The following is a 20,589-nucleotide window of genomic DNA, read 5'->3' as shown; positions in this document are numbered from 1 at the left end:
TTGATATAATACAAAGGTTATTCACATGGAAGATAACTTAATACCGCGATGTAGTTTGCGGGATAGTGACATCTATGTAAATAGGTAAATACTACTTGATAACTGAAGGAAAGGAAAGGAATGAATGCGCATCCTGGATTAGTTGCTGTTTGTCTCCTACATTTAGCATGTTCATAAAACAAAACATAAATTGTTTCATTAAACCTAGTCACAAAATCATTCATATCATAGTTCATTCACTAACTAACTCAACAAACATAATACCTACAAGATTCACAGTTGATTAGAATCATAATAATTATGTACAGTTTCACCCATCTTTACTTAACTACAACATTATACTATGCATTTTCTTTTTCATTGTCATTTTGCCATCATGTAGCAAGGCTCCATACTTGTAAAATCAAAGTACCCTTTCAGTCATTGTACACTTAATTATTATTAGTCAAAAGAAGTATTTCTGTTTTCAGATCACGGCCAAGTGATGGCTTGGTGTTTTCTCTGTCTCTTTACTGGCGTCTCTGCATTATTAGCTGACGTGTCGGACTGAAACAATAACAAATAAATGTTTAGTTTGGTTGACATACTAAGCAGGGAAATTATATTTTTTATCATCTGAAATTATTAACAGAGAAAGAATTGATGAAGGTAAGTATGAAAAACTCACAGTATCCATTGAGTATTTTCTTTTATGTGTTTCATGTGAGTCTTCTGTCATGGGTGTAGCTTCTACCTCTACACTTATTTTTATTCTTTTAATATGTCCAGACAGCAGGTCTGGCGGTGGTTTTATCCTCTCCGAGTGGTGCTTTACAGCTTTATTCAAGTTTTCTGATTTAACCCAGTCTGGTGTACTGTCTGCTGGAAGGTTCCGGTTTTTATTCAATATCCGGCCGCGACCGGAGTCTCTATAGCGTCTTTGACTCAGAGGAACACAGTAGTGATGGAATAACTCTAACAAATGATCCCTATCCATCTCTTCCAAATTTACACACAGGTGCCTCTGAAAACACAACAATAAAATTAGTATTATAGGACTTTTCGATGTTTTTGCCGTTTGTGTAATTAAGCAAAAGCTGGAAACAGTTCGAAAATTATGTAAAAGCTAACCTCTTGCAGGCTGGATATCAACTGTTGGTTAGATAGCAGATAGGGGTGTAACAACATATCACACGGCACGGACATTTTAAATTAAAGTTAGAAACTTTTACTATGTTATTTATGTAGTTGTTTACACATATTTTCTTTAAAATAACGTAAATAAAGCGCACATACATAAACAAAACAAAGATTATTTTGACTTGACAGTTGGGATTGACAGAATCAAGTCAGCTGTTAAATACTATTCTGTGTTAGTCAGTTTATGCTGGGTACCTCAGAATAATAACAGCCGGGCTTCGCTCGGATCCTGCTGCATTGATGTTGATTCTGAAGGCGGAAATTCTAATTTTAACGCTGTCAAACTAAAAAAATTGCTAGCATAAAATGACATTTACGGAAACAATCTTAGAGTCGAATTTTAAACAAAGAAATTAAGGTTTTGACGTCTCTAAATTAAAAATTTCCGCCTTCAGAATCGATATCAATGGCTAGGTAAAATCCGTTGAATTTTGCTTGGAAGGCTGTGCTGGGATTTCTAGAAAAAAATATCAATATATTTTTTTCAAACTTAGAATAATAACAAATATTTTAATCTGTGTTTAGTCTGTGTCTATGGCTCTTTCGGCCTGTCATCTGTCAGTGTCAATCAACAATTCTAGTGTCAATGTCAAATCGGGAATCGGATTTCTGTCAGTTTCGCTTCGGTCGATTGTTTGCTTCTTGTTTCAAAAATAATTTTTAGACACAAAAATCGTAAAATAAATTCGTTTTTGAACTATACCTAATTAAATTTACATTATTTTTAACTATAGCGTGTTAACAGTTTTAAAGCCTGTTTCTATCCTATCCATACCCTCGCACTTACATTCAATTTAGCAAACCAATCCCAAAATTCGCAAAACCTAAAACAGTGTTCACGTAAATTAAATCCCTAAACAACCCGCGAATGCCGATCCCGCATTTGCACACAGTGTAGTGGCGTTAACACACATCCGTTTACAAATGCCAGCAGTAGCTAGTCGGACATCGATGCGATCTCGGCTCCCGTGGGACTATGCTGTGGTTCGGTGTCCTGGCGCTGGGCATGATCAGCGGGCTGAACGTGACGGAAGCGCCCGGCGCGGATGGTAGCTCGGCGGCGCCCCCGCTGTCGCCGAGCTCGGAGATGCACCTGCTTGAGGCCACGCGCGGGGCGCCCCCGGCCGACCCCGTCAACGTGACGCTCCAGGACCGCGCGTCCATGTGGGACCTCTACCTGCACCACTGCCCGCACTGGAAGCCCATCAACCATGTCTTCTTCCAAGCGGCCAACGTCTGCTTCCTAGTCTCCTTCCTTGCCCCGCACACACAGACTGGGCTGGTGTTTCTCCGGGCCGCGCTTGTACTCGGCTGTGCGTTGTCTGCGCTGTGGGCGTGGAGCATCCAGTGCTATATGGATGCGGTGGTGTGGAACGCAGTGTTTGTGCTGATAAACTTTGTGTATTTTGCGGTGCACTTCTATTTGATAAGGCCCATCAAGTTTCACAAGGATCTCGAAGATGTGAGTATGGTTTGTTTTTGTTTATAATATCTGTAATTCTTATGTAGGCTTATGGGGCTTTGGTCCTTCATACCTTTCAAAAGTCAGGGAAACCATGATTCAGGTATAGAAAACACCATGAGGTCTAAATTTTATTTCATACTGATAATGGTCACTATCTAGCATAGCAGGTGAATGAACCCATTAAAATTATGTGTTAAGTTATTATGTCATTTTGGCGTAGGAATGCACATAATATGTATTATGTATTTCCTTTCTGCTTGAATAATAATAGTCAAGATAATATTATCTCTTCAGCAGATAGTAGAAAGTGGATGATTTATTATTAAATATTTAATGCCCTGGTATAGTATTTATCACAACACACTATTTAAATTTTGAACCATTTAGCCTATATTACTACAGATATATTATCCATAAAGATTGTAGGATGAAGGTTTCATTTAGTAGTTACCTACATAAAATAGGGTCTAAAACTTTTTAAAATCATTTTTATTAGTAATGGGATACAAATAGTACACAATACAAGTAATTCTTAAAATACTTGTATTATAAACTTGTACAAGTTTTATTCATTTTGTATTGCCAAAACTATTCTGTAAAAATAAAAAAATAAAAAAATATTATTAAACTTACTAAAACTTAGTAAAAATACTGTTACATTATCAATCTTATCAAAGTCAAATTATGATTAATTATCCTATCAGAAATATTTGACTGAGCTATTGTTATTTTATTATCAAAAGAAGGGAAAGTGAACACACACGACTCTGATAAGAGTATCTATTCTATTCTATTCTCTGTGGGGGTGTAAGTACCTGCACCTGGCTCTCTCGAGTGGAACCTTTGTGCATATCCCCAAGGTCTAAACTGCCTTCCTAAGCTTGGACCATTTCCCACCACGCTGGTCCACTGCGGGGTTGGTGGGTTCACATATCTAGATGTGCTAAATCTAGATATGCAGGTTTCCTCACGATGTTTTCCTTCACCGATAAGAGTATCAGCATACTAAACTTATAAATAAATGTTTTATTCATAACTGCACAACATTTAGAATTGAACTGAAATTACTCAATGTAGTTTATTATGTAACAAGAACACAACATGGTAATAGGGACAGATTGGGCGAGACAACTTAAGGGGAAGCCATTAGATAACATTTCTAAAAATACACTCAGAAAACAGAACAAAAGTTTACAGAAAATGTTTTACGATTGTGTAAGTTCTTCTGTCACGTTCTTTACAACATCGTACATTTTACTGAGTCTGTCTTACAGCTGACATCTGTTTACTTACGGCATTGAGTATGAATGGTCTGGAGACGAAATAGGCAGACGTTCCCCTCTGCCGGGGTGGTAGGCCAGAAAGGCCCACCGATTTATAAAAACTAGTTGCAGTCTCAATTTTCACTAGACGCAATCTAGTTGGCAAAGCGTTCGTTTCATAGAAAATGATTTGTTTACATACTAAAATGACAGCTTCAATTCATAGAATATCCCGATTCCGGATTTGATCACAGATTTTGTCATGGTTTATTGTTATTAGCAGTTGCATAGCAACCAATTTCAAAAAAATGCAATAGTGATGTACCAGTAAGTAGATATTATGTATTGATCGACAAAAAAGGTCATAGTTAAAGGATCTCACAATTTATTTTATTTTGCAAAATATTTCTTTCATATCTTACAAAGCGTCCGTAGTCGAGCGGGCTTCAGTGATCGTAACTGATTACTGAGGTTAAGCAACAACTGGCACGGTCAGCCATTGGATGGGTGACCGATTTCAAGTGGTTCTTTTCTGGACGCTTCCGTGCTTCGGACGGCACGTTAAGCCGTGGGTCCCGGTTGCTGCTCCGGCAGCAGTCGTTAAGCATAGTCAGAGGCCTTCGGGCGGCTTGAAAACATCTGACAGTCGAGTTGCCCACTTACCCAATAACTTTTCCAGCACAATCTAGGACTAGGCCTAAAACCTTTCCTTCATTGAAAGGAGACCCGTACCCCAGCAGTGGGGACGAAATGGGTCGTGACGATAGTTACAAAAGTGTAAGTATAATATAATTAATACATAGTTATATAAATAAATGCTTCGTTGAATTCATAATTTAAATAATTTATAATTATTATTTCTAACCCATGTTCTCGAATTCATCGATAATACTTATCGATAATTGTTACATCCATTGGCAATAAAAATGACGACACTGTGTTCATTATTAAATGTAACTTCACATAACCCTTATTGCTGGGAATTAAAACTCATAATGACATGTCCCATGAGACATAATCAAGGTAAACGGTAAAATTTCCCCCCGCAAAAATTGGCAGACTTTTTTGTATCAAGAAAGATCGCTATGACGCTTCCCGAGGGTACACCCGAGTCCGCGTTGTTCTATGACTTACGGGATGCTAAAGTATACCCATTTGATAGTGTCCTTCTAAAATAGGTAGGACAATGAAATCAATCGTAAAATAGAAAAATAGCGTGCGTATTTTTATAAAGTGACAGTTCGGTATGTTAAGTAAAATTAAATGCTGCTGATTCCAAAACCATTTCTAGATATTGTCCTCCAAGTCATGTTTAATGGATAAAAAAATGAAATAGCCAAATTTTCCGATTTTATTAACAAAAAAATAAATATACTTTGTCCTTCAAAACGCTCCTTAAGGTCATAATTTCAATATGTATTTTCTTTCTTTTCGAAAATTACAATAGTTAACAATGCTATTATCACTGTTAGTGTATGAAACAGACAGAAAACCATAATAAAGTACCACAAAACACCTCTTTTATAGTGTAATTATGCAATATTTAAAAAATAAATTTCACGTAATGTAACGCGTGAAGTCACGCTGCACAAAAGAATCGAATCTTAAAATTCTAAAAAAATTACCAGAGCATCAAAATAAAATATCTTCAAATTAGTGTCTCAAATTCCCACATACTTCAATAAGAAATTATGATAAAATATACCATAAAAATACTTAACATACCGAGTTCAAACAAACATAAAGCGCTAAGTTTCAGTGAAATTTAACTCTACACACGCCCAAGTGTTCCATTCCTTGATAAATCCGACACTACTAAAAGTGAACCGCATCGTAAATGGTAAAACAACCCATTAGCTATACTTAGTCATCGTTTGAAGTGCAGAAAGCGGTAGACTGGCCCTTAAATAATGAATCACACAGTTGTTCGGAAACACAATCATAGTGTTGGTATTAGGGCATGCAATACCGGAACTATTTTCAATACCGGTATTGAGTTCCGGTATTGCAACTCAATACCGGGATCCCGGTATTAATACCGGTATTAGATTTCCTTGTAATAAATGGCATATATTGTGTTTAAAGGTCGTATAGGTCAAAATAAAAAAAGAAAAAGCAATGAAATTCAGTTTTTTGTAATAGATTTTTACGAGAATTGAGTATTAGTTTAAATTTTACAATAATATTTTTTTTTTACATCCAGTATCCGTTTACGCATGGACAACAGTAGATATCAAACGGCAGAAAACTGCATCAAACGGTTGGAAACAAGTGCGCTTTCACAGTACATAGGAATACTATATCTTAATCGCTTTATTATAGCCTAAAAAAGTCCAATTCCGGTATTACTTCAATACCGGTATTAACTTTCAATACCGGTATTGAAAAAAGCGTGAATTTTGTCCCTAATACCGGTATTACGAATACCGGTATTGCGGTATTGCATGCCCTAGTTGGTATGCGCTGCTTTCAGACTCAGTCCTGCTATATATGTATAGCAGATCAGCAGATGTCCCACTACATCTGGTTTCTGATTGTCCCTTTTATTGTTATTTATGCTATTAATTTAATTATAGCGACGCGACGCACTGAAAAGGCCTGAAAGTTACAAGTTTACGTTCCGATGTTCAAAGTAACATAAATACTTAAAATTACTTGTCTGATAACTTGATAATGGCATAGAATAACGAGTACTAGTACTGTACTTTACTACTGTACTGTGTACTGTACTTGTTATTCTATGAAATGGGTAAGAACGACAAGCAATTTATACCTACATGAACGTGGACTCTTTTGAGGTGTGTCAGGATCGTGCCCTGTGGAAAACTGATCCCCTACCCACCCCTTTGGGATACATTCGAAAACGTGTTTCTTACCAAGTATGTACGTACCTACTTGTTTTGTGAGCGTGTCTCTATCTCTAGCCGCTAAATGAGGGATTAATTTGGCGGCTAACGACATGACGCTCATACAAAAAGTCAGAGTGCCGCCAATTTGTACCTTAACCCACCCCAATCCTACGTAACTAATGAAGTAATGTTATGATTCATTCGCACGTGACTTTCGTACTCGTAAAATTACCCCATTCAAAACTTACCTTTGATTTGAATAAGGGTGACCCTTTAACTTTGTTGGAGCCCCTGAATTCGTTCGTGTGTAGCATAATTTCTAAAGCTACTTATAAGTAAGTGTGAAATCGATTAACGGAACTAACCTCTTGCAACTTCGATTTAATCTTTCAGAATATACGCTTTAACATTATTCTCGATAGGACCATAATCATCCTTACTAATATTATAAATGCGAAAGTAACTGTGTCTGTCTGTCTGTCTGTCTGTCTGTCTGTCTGTTACTCTTTCACGCCAAAACTACTGAACGGATTTGAATGAAATTTGGTATACATACGGTCTAGACCCTGGGAAAGAACATAGGCTACTTTTTATCCCGTAATTCCCACGGGAAAACTTTTTAAGGCGAAGCGAAGCGCGCGGGAACAGCTAGTTATTTATATTTTTAAGAAGTGTTTTTTGATGTGTTACAAGAAATATGGATGGTCAAGTTAGAATTCAAGTAAAGTCGACGTGAAGTCGAGTCTTGGTCAAGTTTATTTTCTTGCGTGCTAATATTTGTCCCGGTGATATGAAAGCCTGGTAAACCTGATTATGTCATTGTTTGAATTGCCAACATCATTGATCACATGATAACGTTTACCCACATTCGTATTAAATCCACAGATAACATTGTATTGCACAGACCTATAATTATTATTAATTGGGGTTTATTGCGACGTTTAATCTATGCGAATATTCACCTACGGGACGGACGTAGCGTCAATTAGAAGGCTCTGGGGTGTTACTCTACAACTACTGACGAAAAACGAACGAACGAGAGCGGTCGTGCAATCCTTTTAATATCTGCAACTCGTGGTGGCTAGCACTGCAGCGCTTTAAAACTTCGATTTTCGTCATAAAGAGTTACCCTTCTGCTCTCATTCTTTCTTCGGGTATGTAAATGTGCATCATCTGTATGTATACATACATTTACATAGTACGATACCACAACAAACATACATAGTATTTTAACCCTGGTGATACCTATAGCAATGAAGATGCTTAACGAACCTTATTAAAATTTAAGAAACCCAATCGCAGGGTGTCCAGTTCCAACAACTCAGCACCCAAAGATTGGGTTACTAGGACAAAGACTTGATTGTACACTCCATATCGGGTATGTATGCACACAAGACTTTGCAATATAGGCTTTAGCAGTAAAGGAAATAGGGTCAGTATAATGTAAGTTACGGATATAGTTCGATACGGTATTCATGAGATCGTAAAGTTGATCGCTAACAAGTGTGGCCAACAGAGCTTGTACTGTTGGGGGCAGATAGTACATCAGATATGTACCCAGACGACACTTCACTACCGTTGTCGTAAAGGGTCTTTAATCTTTGCCACGTTACGTTAACAATTATTGGTTTAGAAATAATGGCGAGATCTGAAAATCTCTAAAACTCAATTTTGTACCCACAACAAAAATGAAGGGTTTGGCTGAAAAACAGCAGCAGAGGATAAAACGCAGGGTACAATAGCATAACTTGACATAAATTATTATGTCCCCGACTGTACAAAACCACCTACCTAATACTGCAGTAATATTTTCTAGTTTATGTGAAACTTGATTCACGCCTAGTGCCTAGTATAAGTTCAAATTATTTTCACTGGCTTCGCGCAAGGTAAATATTATTTTCGTACTGTGTTTCCTAGAATGCGATACGATACGGCACAAGAACGTAGAAAAATGAGTACGTTATTTGTGAACCTTTGTTATTCATCTAGAATCTGACAAACAGGTGAGAGAATAATATACAGGGTGGAATTTTGTAATGCCACCTGATCAGGAATTATATTTAAAAAAAGAAAGCATTTCTTTATATTGAAAAGAAACAAAACTGCATTTATGGACTACATGAAAAATGAGATGGCAGTATGGCACGGACGAAGTTCTGATAAGAACATATTATTATCAATAAAACTATACATATATGAATAGGAATACCCATCATCCATAAATTAGTGTCAGAAAAGTACACTTTACCTATCAGCCGGTAAACTCAGTCGAACGTGGCACTAGAAGTATTCAATGAACATTTGTTAGCACTCTCCCACCGCTCGACAAGAGCTTCCCACAGTTATTACGAACCATTTATTCTGATGGTGGAGTTCATTACCTTTACACTGTGTTCTGATCTGATGTATATTGTTCTCATGCCGTCTGTCTGCCATTTAGTTAACTGTGTCTTTCTTTTGGCATGTAATTACCTGTATAGTGTGACAAACTTATCTGTTCCGGTGAGAGCGAACTAAATTGATCCATATCTCATTACTGACTAATGAATTGTATATTATAAATGATTAGATGGGTTTATTAACACTGCAAGAGCGAATTAACAATACGAGCAAACTTAAAATCTTATAGAATTAAGAAATATTAGTCATTTATGTGAGCTGTCAACGGAACAGATAAGTTTGTGGCACTGTAACAACGGTGATCGTCATCACTGATCATTAATTTGATTCACATTTGAATCACTGGAACATACTAGGAAAATAGTGGGTATCAAGCCTAGCATAGGGCGCAAGACACGAACTTCAAGACGTGACAAAAGATTTCTATCGCGCTCGCTTTCGAGGCCGCGCCATGTGACTGAACGCGACTAAAAACTTTTGTAACGTCTTGACTTACGCGTCTTGCGAACTATGCTAGGCATGTAGGTACATATAAAATAAACACATTTACATTGCTGACTGCCATTTCATTTAAGCTGCAAACTTAAATATTGAAATCCGTCAAATTTCGATAAATAAGGCCAGGAAATTTCCATAGATTGAAATCGAAAAACAATGAACTACTACAATGAACTCGATGTTGCTCACTACTGAACGGATTTGAATGAAATTTGGTATGTATACATACGGTCTAGACCCTGGGAAAGAACATAGGCTACTTTTTATCCCGGAATTTCCACGGGAAAAGGTTTTAAGGCGAAGCGAAGCGTGCGGGAACATCTAGTTCATTTTAATATTGGTAGGATTAGTAACCTATATATATGTCGCAGGCAACTGGTTTAATCTTCTTTTTGATTGAACCACTAGCCCGTTCATTGGATGGCGCTGTTCAGTTGTATGACTAGGCCGAACGTTGATTGTACAAGCGTCACAAAACGTCCAACTAGTTAGCTGACTTAAAATCAGTCAGGTGGTGAATAAAACAAATATGGCGTCTAACAGCTAACAGCTGACACAAAAAGCACCTAGATATTGTTACCGGGTGATTCTCAAATGACGCGATTTAGGTATGTCCAAGCCATAAAATACATGAAATTGATAGTTTTATACCAGGATGTATTTTTTTTTAAATAATGTATCTTGTGACCGTTTTTATACATTAGTAATGTAATGCATAAATTTATAAAGAAAGCTACAATGATTTTTTAAAACTCAATATCATAAGTTCTTTGGCGCGTCCTTCACTTGATTTTATTTTTATGTCAAGAAAAACTCACTTTATAAAGTAAAATAAGCTTATGATTTATATGTTATCATTATAACAGATACTTATGGTAATTGTAAATTAGGTTTCTATTCACTCTTAGGTTTAGTTTTCAAAAATATAACGCATTCAATTTTGTCCGAGAAAAAAAACTAACTTCTTTGGCGTAACGATACCGTCTTCCTACTCTGCGTTTAAACGATCACCGGACATAATCACCATGCGTCCCTCATCCTTCAGTCCCCCACTATCTTCGACCAGGAGCAGAGGAGCGTAAGTTTACGGAGTATGACGAAAAATTTTTTTTTTTGCGCCATAACCGGTTTTGGTCTGGTACGTGCCTAATTTCTTCGATTGTTACATTCATGCTATTATTTGTTTTTGTTGCACACATATTTTTGTCCACGTATGTCTATTCAAACAGTATGCACGTGTCAATAAGAGGTTCCAATTGTAAATCAGCTTTCTGTAAAAATAAATTTTAAGTGATGATTTCTAATTTCGTTGGCAATAATTTCTTTGGATTTCTTTGGCATTCTGCGCCAACGAAATTAGTTTTTATACAAAGAAATTAGTATTGAGTATGAAACACCATTAATAACGCTAACTTTATGCATTCAATGTCGATTATGGTTAATTCTCTCATCATCATCATCAGCCAATAATCATCCACTGGACATAGGCCTCTCCCAAGGAGCGCCACAACACTCGGTTCTCGGCCTTCCTCATCCAACTACTACCGGCTTCCCGCCTAAGGTCGTCAGTCCAGCGGGCAGGAGGGCGTCCCACGCTGCGGTTGCCTGTTCGTGGTCTCCACTCAAGAACTCGTCTACCCCAACGGTTATCGGTTCTTCGGCAGATATGACCAGCCCACTGCCACTTCTGGTTGCATATTTTGACAGCTATGTTGGTAACCTTAGTCCTCTGAGGGATAACCTCATTTCTGATACGATCCATCAGAGAAACCCCAAGCATAACTAGAGAGTTATGCTTGGGGTTTCTATGGAGAGCCATAGCACGCTGAGCGACTTTAAATCGGTGGACCAGTCCTACCGTCAGTGTCCAAGTCTCAGCACCATACGTCATCACTAGCAGGACGCACTGGTTGAAGACTTTTGTCTTGGGGCTCTGAGGAATGGACGAGGAGAATATGTGACGAAGTTTTCCGAATGCAGCCCAACCCAGTTGGATGCGCCTTGCAGCCTCCTTGTCCAAGTTGCTTCTGCCTAGCCGAATAGTCTGCCCGAGGTAGACATATTCATGCACAACGATGTTGCCTCACCAACGACGACCGGCTCCGGTTTCATGTGAGCATTGTACATGATTTTCGTCTTGTCCAAGTTCAAACCGAGGCCTACACGTCGGGAAGCAGCATTTAGGCCACTTAGCATCCAGCTAAGTTCCTGCAGAGATCCTGCCATAATAACGATGTCGTCCGCGAAGCGGAGGTGTGACATGTACTCGCCATTTATACATATGCCATGTCCTTTCCAGTCCAACGTCTTAAAGACATCCAGTGAATTGGTGAACAGCTTCGGAAATATCACATCCCCCTGTCTCACTCCACGTTTCAGTTGCATAGGTCTTGTCTTGTGGTCCTGTACTTGGACAGTCATAGTAGCGGCATTGTACAGACACCTCAACACCTCGATATAGCGCCAGTCGATTTGGCATCTCTGCAAGGATTCCAAAACTGCATAGGTCTCGATGTAGTCGAATGCTTTTTCATAGTCCACAAAGGCTAGATACAGAGGCTGATTATACTCTACGGTCTTCTGTATAATCTACCTTACTGTGTGGATGTGGTCTATTGTACTAAAGCCTTTATGAAACCCAGCCTGCTCCGGGTGCTGAAACTCGTGTAACTTTTGGGCAAGACCATTCGTGATAACCCTTGAGAACAGTTTGTATACATGGCTTAAAAGCGAGATCGGTCTATAGTTCTTCAGAAGGGTTTGGTCACCCTTCTGAAGAACTGTAGTCCTCTCTAGAAGCTGGTGTTGACAACTGCAATTTGGTGCAGTGTGGGACGAAGGGTGTTATGTGTAAAATTAAGTATCTACCTATAAGTTTAGTCATATAAGTTCTTTTGTTTTATTTGTTGTTTGCTGTGTGTATTTCCTTGTGTATTTTTTGGTGTGTGGTGCTGGTCACCGAATAAATAATTTTTATCTTTATCTTTATCTTTATCTTTATCTTATCTAAGGGTCGACTTCACCAGACATCTCCTCTCCAGCTTGAAGTTGATGTTCAGAGTGCTTCGGAGAAGTCGGTGATCACTCCCAGTTTTAAACCTATTGATCACTGGGACATATCTGAAAATGTGCAGCTTGTCAGTCATAATGAAGTCTTTTTCGTTTTTCGTCCTACCATCGGGGCTTGCCCATGTCCACTTCCTCTGGGGCCGATTCTCAAAGAAAGAATTCATCAGAAAGAAAGCCCCTCCCTTTCGAGGAAGTCTACAAGCATTTGCCCTCTCTGGTTTCTGCTACCAAAGCCATGATGTCCTACCCTCGATTCGTCGTATTCTTGTACTCCCACTTTGGCGTTGAAGTCCCCCATCACAACGGTGTATTGGGTCCTAGCATCCTCTAAGATATCCTCGTATACTGCTTCGACATCTGTGTCAGAGAGTGCCGAGGTTGGTGCATATAACTGTACGACCTTCAAGGAATACCTCTCGGTTAGTTTAAGTACTAGGTACGCTACCCGATTTGACACACTGCTGATCTCCACTACGTTGTTGACAAGGGTCTTGTTGACGAGGAATCCTACGCCACCTTGGGACAGTTGGTCGCCCTCCTGATGGTAGAACATGTGGCCGGACTCCAGGGACATCGTGTCCTCGTCCTCTTTACACTTTTTTATACCGGTGACGCTGCTGCCCATCGCCGGCCTATGGGATTTAGAGTAGCTGTTTTTGGATGGTTATACTGCCATCATCCGGTCGCCAGAGCCTCGTCTGTTGTTTAGCAGAGTGAACCACGGGCAGGTGAGGTTGGCAATTGGTTCATTCGGATGTTTAGAATCCTTGCACCCTTACGTGATCAGGTAATTATGTTAAAAACAAATAAAGATATGCGTCATTTTTAGTATTGTTGTGTATTATTTGCAATCTACGTATAAAACTAATTTCTTTAAAATAATTTCTAATTTCTTTGTTCTTGAAACTAACTTCTTTGGGACCTTTTATAATTTCTTTGGTGTGTTTTCTAATTTCATTGGTGCTAATCTAATTTCATTGGCCCAAAATTGTTTAAAGTCGCTGTAACTTTGAATCGGCTCGATAGATTTCAGGGCCAATAAGAGATAACTAAAGAGGTCTAAAGCCTCTACAATATGTGGGGTATAATATTCAAACAACATGAAAAAAAAAATGCGCCAAAGAAATTATGCTTTTGGAGCCATTTTTGGAGAATCACCCTACCCCCTTATTCATAGAAAAGTTACAATACGTTTTAACTAATAAACTGTTTTGTCCCTCTCTGTCAAAGAACAAATTGTTCTTTGTCGGAGAGGGACAAAACAGTTTATTAGTTAAAACGTATTGTAACTTCTCTATGAATAAGGGGGTTAGTTTTTTGCAAATAAATTAGCTTTAAAGTGCGTTATTAGTGTTAAAATAGTGTGACAACATGGATTTACCTATTATTACGCCGCGGGCGGATAGTTTCAAAGAAAAAAAGTGGTGAAACTGGATTATTATGAACAACAATATGAAGGTACGTTTATTGTTAATGTTTAGTTAATTTGTGAGATAAGAGCTTTGTAACATAGTCTTCTTGTTGACTCTTGTCTGGTGATGTTCACCCTAACCAGACATTACAAAGTTGCTATACTATATCCCATTCAACGACTTCGCTGAATGACGTTCAGTCAAGACGTAGAACGTTTCAATCAACGACTTGACGAGTTGTCCTTTAGTCATACAACTGAATAGCGCCATCCAATGAACGGGCTAGTGGTTCAATCAAACAGGAGATTAAACCAGTTGCCTGCGACATATATACCTATTAAGCGAAGAAAAGTGCAGCAATGCGCCTCTGCTTACCAACCTTGGACCAGTCTGAACTTGGACCTAAGGTATTATTGATATGAGTGGATTTGTCTAGATGACAGACACTCTGGTATCTTTTACACCACATAATGATGGGTACCAGTTTCTTCTGCTAAAGCTAAAGCATTCTTCCATCTTCTTCTGTAGCAAGTTCGTAGAGTGAGACTTCGGTTTAGTATAATTGGTTTTCAGTTTCTCCAGTTTTACTCGGAAAATCACGGATCGTATTTAAAGTAGGCCAGGCACTGACCTCGCCGGAATGAATTATACAACTTAGATAGAAAATACGTGTTTAAAGTCGAGCAAGTGTTCCCCATTCGTACATTTCAATCTGACTGAAGTCGTTAACTCTTTCTCCAAGATACGACGGAATAGGAATAATAGATTGTCAACCGTTTATACAGTTTAAAAAACTTATATCGAGATCGGTACAAAATCCGAAGCTTTTCGCTTAGGAAGTCTTCTAATAGTCCTCGATTTTATACAAAGACAATAGAAATGTTCTGATACCTACGTATTCCAAGAATAGAATATAAATAAATCCAATGAATATCTAATGACCAAAGACATTTTCTACCCCGCGTACCTAAACATGCAGCCACTTGTTCAGTCGACGAGTATGTTCATTTAATACGTATTATATTATGCGTCTCCAAGTGCGGCGGGTAATTTAGTTATTTAGTTAAATATTTGTATAGAGATAGAAGATGGGATGCTTTTCACGGGCAGAGCATTTCAGCCGTTTGCGTACTATAGATTTCTAATTGTGTCTGATTTCCCGGCATTCAAGCGGTTAAGGCCTGGTTTTAAAACCCCCCTGTTCAGACCCCCTGTCTATACACATTTACTGGTATTACCTCGTTGAGGGAGGCCACAATGTAACACACTCCAGAAGAAGAAGAAAGAACGATGTCTGTTAGTTCTGAAATCACAGAAATTATGTCATAGAAACGGCTAAAAGTGCATTGCAATGAAAAAAATGATGTTTAAATAAATCAACTGCTGGGGTTCATTTGCTTTTTGCACTTTGCGATGGTCACTTTGTCGCGGTTAGTGCGGTTTGCACTTTTTCACTCACTTTAAACTATAATGCGGCAAGTTACTTGGCGACCCTCCTTGCGGGGTGAAAGAAGTGGCGGGGGCGAGGTAGCACGACATGCTACACACGTAGAAAAGTGTGCCCGGATTAATCTCGCGATAGCTTGTAACTATTTCTGACGTAAGTAAAATTTTATTCTTTGACTGTTCCCGTAAATGTCATATTTAGATTAAAATGTATAGTTTGACAGCATTAAAATTTGGATGTTCCTTCAGAATATCTACCAATTTGAATTTATTTATGTAAAAGTGTTTTATTTTATAACTCAATTTCCATGTCACTTTCATGTTCACTCTCTGTTTGAACTTGTTCTTCGTCGTCGTCATCCTCATCTTCATCATCGTTTTCTAATGAAAACGATGATGAACTTCAATTATAAATCTAAGACAAAAACCAATTTATGTTTAATTTACAATAAATTATAAATAAACAATAACATACCTGTCCAATACATCGTCAAATACTCTATCAGATTTATAATATTCGTCTTAATTTTTTATGACATGGTCGTCACAATTTCTCCACTTTTTAGGCGAATAATTAGAGAAAAGCAACTCTAAGTCTTTTATCTCTTTATCTAAGTTAGAGTCAATCGACGTTCTTGCGAGCTCGCCTTTCACGTACCGCCACACAAGTTCAATAGGATTTAATTCCGGGTGGTATGAGGGTAGGCGAAGCACGATATGACCATTTTCTTTCAAAATTTCATCAATTTTGTAATTTTTCTCTGTGTTTTACTCATTAATTACTTTCATTAAATCACATAAATTTTGGTTGCTTTCCTAATTACAAGAACTGACAACTGACGCACTGTCATATGGACTCTTCGTCTTTGTTGTTTACTTTTTCGTATCTGACTGCGCAGTACCAACCTTTAGCCGCGTAGCATGACTGATCCGGTACGCTGTTCTACAAGAAGCCCCTGGTTCTACCTTTTTTGGCATAAGAATTTTTTGCCTAATCTCGTATTGCATAGTAACGTTTGGTCAAAGTCTCGTTACGCCGAAAATCGTATGGCATAAATCTCGTTTAGTAAAAAGTTAATTCGCATAACATTGTTTAGCCTAATAATGGTATGGCCAAATCTTGAATAGCCTAATAATGCTATGGCATAGGTTTATACAAAGTAATAATATTAGTTTGGCTTTAACTTTGACGGAGCGTCTCCCTACATAGCGCAAACTGGTGCCTTGTATTGTTTCCGCTGTTTGGAAAACGCTCCGCTCCGCTTCGCTACGCTCCGCTTTGGTTTTGATGAACATGTGCACCTAACACGCTCCTCCTCGCTTTGCTCGTCGTCGCACCTATTTATAGGTTTCGATCTCATGGGGTTTGTAATAATTATATTGGTCGTTAACTTTCGATTTTTTGATCATACAATATCGTGATTTTCGGGATGTAGGAGAAAAATACCACAATTTGTACATTTACTACATACTTAATATATTATTTATTAAGATAACATTAGGAGAAAGAAGATTATACATAGGTATAGACGAACATAAATTTGAGCAAACGAAACTTAAGTGTTTAAAGATTGTGCCTAAAGAGTTTTAGACGAAACGAGCCTTATGCCACATAAGTCTTGGCAAAGTGATGGTTCGGCCAAAAAAGTTAAGACCATACGAGTTATGCGAAATGAGTTTTGGTCAATAAAGATTATGCCAGATGAGCGGAACCCGAAGCCCCTATATTGAGACATTATACGATTTGTTGTTTTTAACGTTATTTTGTTGACGAATTATAGATACCTAATAATAATATAATGATAATATTAAAAAGGCCTCAACACTCATCCTAAGACTAATGGTCTCAGGATCAATGATCTCATGTGGGTCGCACTCAAATTATGACAGACTATATAAGACATGTGGCCGCCTCGGCTGCGCGGCCGAGACTGCCGTAACAATGACATGCAGTGCACGCGTTGCCCTTCCCCGCTACCCTCCCGCTACCCGCTGTCGTCTTGGGTACCTCGTCCCCTCCGCGTCTTTCACCCCGCAAGGAGGGTCGCCAAGCAACTTGCCAATCTATAAGTTTCAGAGTGTAGCTGTACTGACTACGACTCTATCTCATTGTATTAAACGTATCGATTGCATGACAGGTTTTCGTTCATAGGTTTTTTGTGAACCTAGAGTCGAGATCGGTCACGTTTGTTTAATGTACGTATTTAAAAAGAGGCATGAAAATAATACTATTAATATAATTTATAAATTTGAAGCATAGAGCTTCAAAACTATAGTAGATCAGATTAAATTAACAGTAATAATCTGTTTTTGTTCCACTTTTGAATGGTAATTAAATCGAGAGAGATGTTTAATCGATATTATTTTCCAGCGGTTTAATTACTCTCGTCATATGTTTTGACTTGTAACTTGTGTTTCAACAATTTTATTTCACTATTCTATGTCTTCTTGTTTTCTATTTAGCCAGAAATAGTTATTCAAAAACCCTACCCGATACTAAAATATCTCTAAAGTACTCTAATAAATAAATAAGTTCTGACCCAAACGAACTGAACTTTTGTTCAAACATTAATATAATATTTAATTATTAAACCATACCAACAGACACCCACTTCTTTCTTATATCAGTTTTTCATTCCGAAGCTAAGTAATTCGTGGAAACATTATTTAGAAGGAAATTAGATACGATTGGAAATAACAATAATGCTCTGAAGGTAAAAGGTCATCAAGTTTTTAAACGAAAATGTTCTTTATGTTGTTGTTAAGTATTTTTACTTATCTTAAATGAAAATGTACATTGGTATTATTTATCTCAAAACTTTTATCTTATTTTGACTTGCTTTTTCTCACAGATTTTTATAGCAATGACTATCCCTTGCTAGCTTGTCGCTCACGTCCGTAGGTACAAACCCTAGTTACCCTACACGTGCCCCCTGGGTGGTGCTAACGAGTGACAACGCCGAACGTCGGGCGGCGGTAAATCGACCCGACCTCCTCTCCTAGCAGAGGCGGCGATCTCCCGCCGTAAAAAAGGAGAATCACCAACACGCCTGCCAAGCGCGGTGATTATGGCAAATACACCTCCTAATGATGGAAAAAACAAAGCCCCGGCCCCCAGTCCCCGGCAGCCCCGCTATTCCGGACTCCGGTAGCGGTCACGGTAACGGCGGGGCAGGGGGTGCGAAGAATCTCCGGCAGAGAGTCGGCTACCAGCCCAACCGACCCTTGCACCTGGCAACATATAACGCACGGACACTGAGGGAAGACGTGAAGATAGAGGAGCTGGAAGAGGAAATCAGCAAGTTAAAATGGGACATTATAGGGTTATCCGAAGTCCGACGAGAGGGAGAGGATACGGAAATTCTCCAGTCCGGAAACTTGCTGTACCACCGGGAGGGCGACCAACTGTCCCAAGGGGGTGTCGGGTTCATCGTCAACAAGTCCCTCGTCAACAACATCGTTGAAATCGGAAGTGTGTCGACACGGGTTGCGTACCTCATCCTGAGAATATCTAAACGATACTCAATGAAGGTCATACAGGTTTACGCACCCACATCTAAGCACACCGATGATGAGGTCGAACTTGCGTATGAAGACGTATCGTCTGCCCTGCGTAAGTTCACTACTCATTTCACGTTGGTGATGGGAGACTTTAACGCGAAACTCGGAAAACAAGAAGGCGGCGAGACGAAAGTGGGGTCACATGGATTTGGAGTCAGGAACCATCGTGGGCAAATGCTGGCTGACTTCTTGGAGAAGGAGGGCCTCTATATGATGAACTCCTTCTACAAGAAGAAGCCACAAAGGAAGTGGACGTGGATTAGCCCCGATGGGAAGACTAAAAACGAGATCGACTTCATATTGACGGATAAGAAGCACATATTCAATGATGTCTCAGTGATCAGTAGGGTTAAGACCGGCAGCGATCACCGACTCGTAAGAGGCACTTTGAATATAAACTGCAAAATAGAACGCTCCCGTCTAATGAAGTCCACGCTCCGTCCTACTCCTGCTCAAATCCAGGATCCCGAAAGCTTTCAGTCTGAGCTTTGCGACCGCCTGATATGTTTAGAGAATTGCGTTACAGTTGACGATTTAAATAATAGGTTTGTGGAAACTGTCCGAGAGGTAGGATCGAAATATTTTTCGTCCCGAACCAACCGAGGACCTCAAAAACTCTCAGATGGGACTCTGAGTCTCATAAGAGAACGGAGAGAAATGAGGTTGCAGTCTTCAGTTGATATGGTCGAATACAGACGTCTAAACAGACAGATCGCCAAAGCAAGACGTTGCGATATGAGACGCTACAATTGCAAGCGCATTCAAGACGCAATAGAGCAAAACAAGGGCTCCAAAGTCTTTGCTAGAGATCGATCTGTTCGGCAGACTCTGTTGACCCAACTGAAGACCGACACTGGCAACACCGTTTCATCAGTGCCCGAAATTCTGGGAGAAATTGAGAGATTCTACGGACAGTTATACACCACAACACAAAACCCTATTACCAGCGGTGCTCACGACAGCCGAGCGCCACTCACCCGACACTATACCGAAGATATTCCGGACGTCAGTCTAGACGAGATTAGTATAGCTCTCAAACAGCTAAAAAACAACAAAGCTCCGGGAGATGATGGAATAACGACAGAACTTCTGAAAGCCGGCGGTAGACCGATTTTAATAGCACTTCGGAGGCTGTTTAATTCCGTCATACTCGAAGGCACAAGCCCGGAGGCATGGAGCAGAAGTGTAGTGACTTTGTTCTTCAAGAAAGGCAACAAAGCCCTATTGAAGAATTATAGACCCATTGCACTTCTGAGCCATGTGTACAAGCTGTTTTCGAGAGTTATTACGAATCGTCTCGAGCAAAGACTCGACGACTTCCAGCCACCCGAACAAGCCGGGTTCCGAAAAGGCTATAGTACCATAGATCACATACACACGCTTCGGCAGGTTATACAGAAGACCGAGGAGTATAATCTACCTTTATGTCTAGCGTTTGTGGACTATGA

At 39.1% G+C, this 20,589-nt stretch overlaps 2 protein-coding genes across 3 annotated transcripts in view; one reads left to right on the top strand and one right to left on the bottom strand.

Annotated features, from left to right (window-relative positions):
* Positions 1-468: 468 nt before the first annotated feature.
* LOC105384246 (ashwin) lies at positions 469-1,322 on the bottom strand. Its single transcript, XM_011554445.3, has 3 exons — positions 1,111-1,322; positions 668-1,003; positions 469-546 (listed from the first exon to the last, which is right to left on the bottom strand). The coding sequence occupies exons 1-3, from the start codon at positions 1,183-1,185 to the stop codon at positions 472-474; spliced, it is 486 nt and encodes a 161-aa protein (XP_011552747.2). The 5' UTR covers positions 1,186-1,322; the 3' UTR covers positions 469-471.
* A 447-nt stretch (positions 1,323-1,769) lies between these two features.
* Positions 1,770-20,589, top strand: part of LOC105383541 (blood vessel epicardial substance) — a 40,337-nt gene continuing 21,517 nt past the window's right edge. The window contains exon 1 of one of the 2 annotated variants that reach the window (XR_007267633.1): positions 1,770-2,641. Coding sequence is in view for 1 of the 2 variants with exons in the window: in XM_038113360.2 (XP_037969288.2) it covers positions 2,156-2,641 (486 nt within the window). In the remaining variant the exon portion in view is untranslated. The remainder of the gene's footprint in view (positions 2,642-20,589) is intronic. The other variant, XM_038113360.2, reaches the window with a different exon arrangement.

Source organism: Plutella xylostella, chromosome 23, assembly GCF_932276165.1.
Source record: "Plutella xylostella chromosome 23, ilPluXylo3.1, whole genome shotgun sequence".
In the NCBI taxonomy this organism is placed as follows: domain Eukaryota; kingdom Metazoa; phylum Arthropoda; class Insecta; order Lepidoptera; family Plutellidae; genus Plutella; species Plutella xylostella.
The sequence above is the reverse complement of the archived record's forward strand: the minus strand, read 5'-3'. Positions and strand labels throughout refer to the sequence as shown.

Bases quoted from the DNA above. Each gene is read 5' to 3' on its own strand.
- LOC105384246 (XM_011554445.3), bottom strand. From the start codon at position 1,185: ATGTCCGTGCCGTGTGATATGTTGTTACACCCCTATCTGCTATCTAAC. The intron at 1,004-1,110 runs GTTAGCTTTTAC...TTGTGTTTTCAG, and splicing joins TGATATCCAGCCTGCAAGAG to AGGCACCTGTGTGTAAATTT. The intron at 547-667 runs GTGAGTTTTTCA...TTATTGTTTCAG, and splicing joins GAAAATACTCAATGGATACT to TCCGACACGTCAGCTAATAA.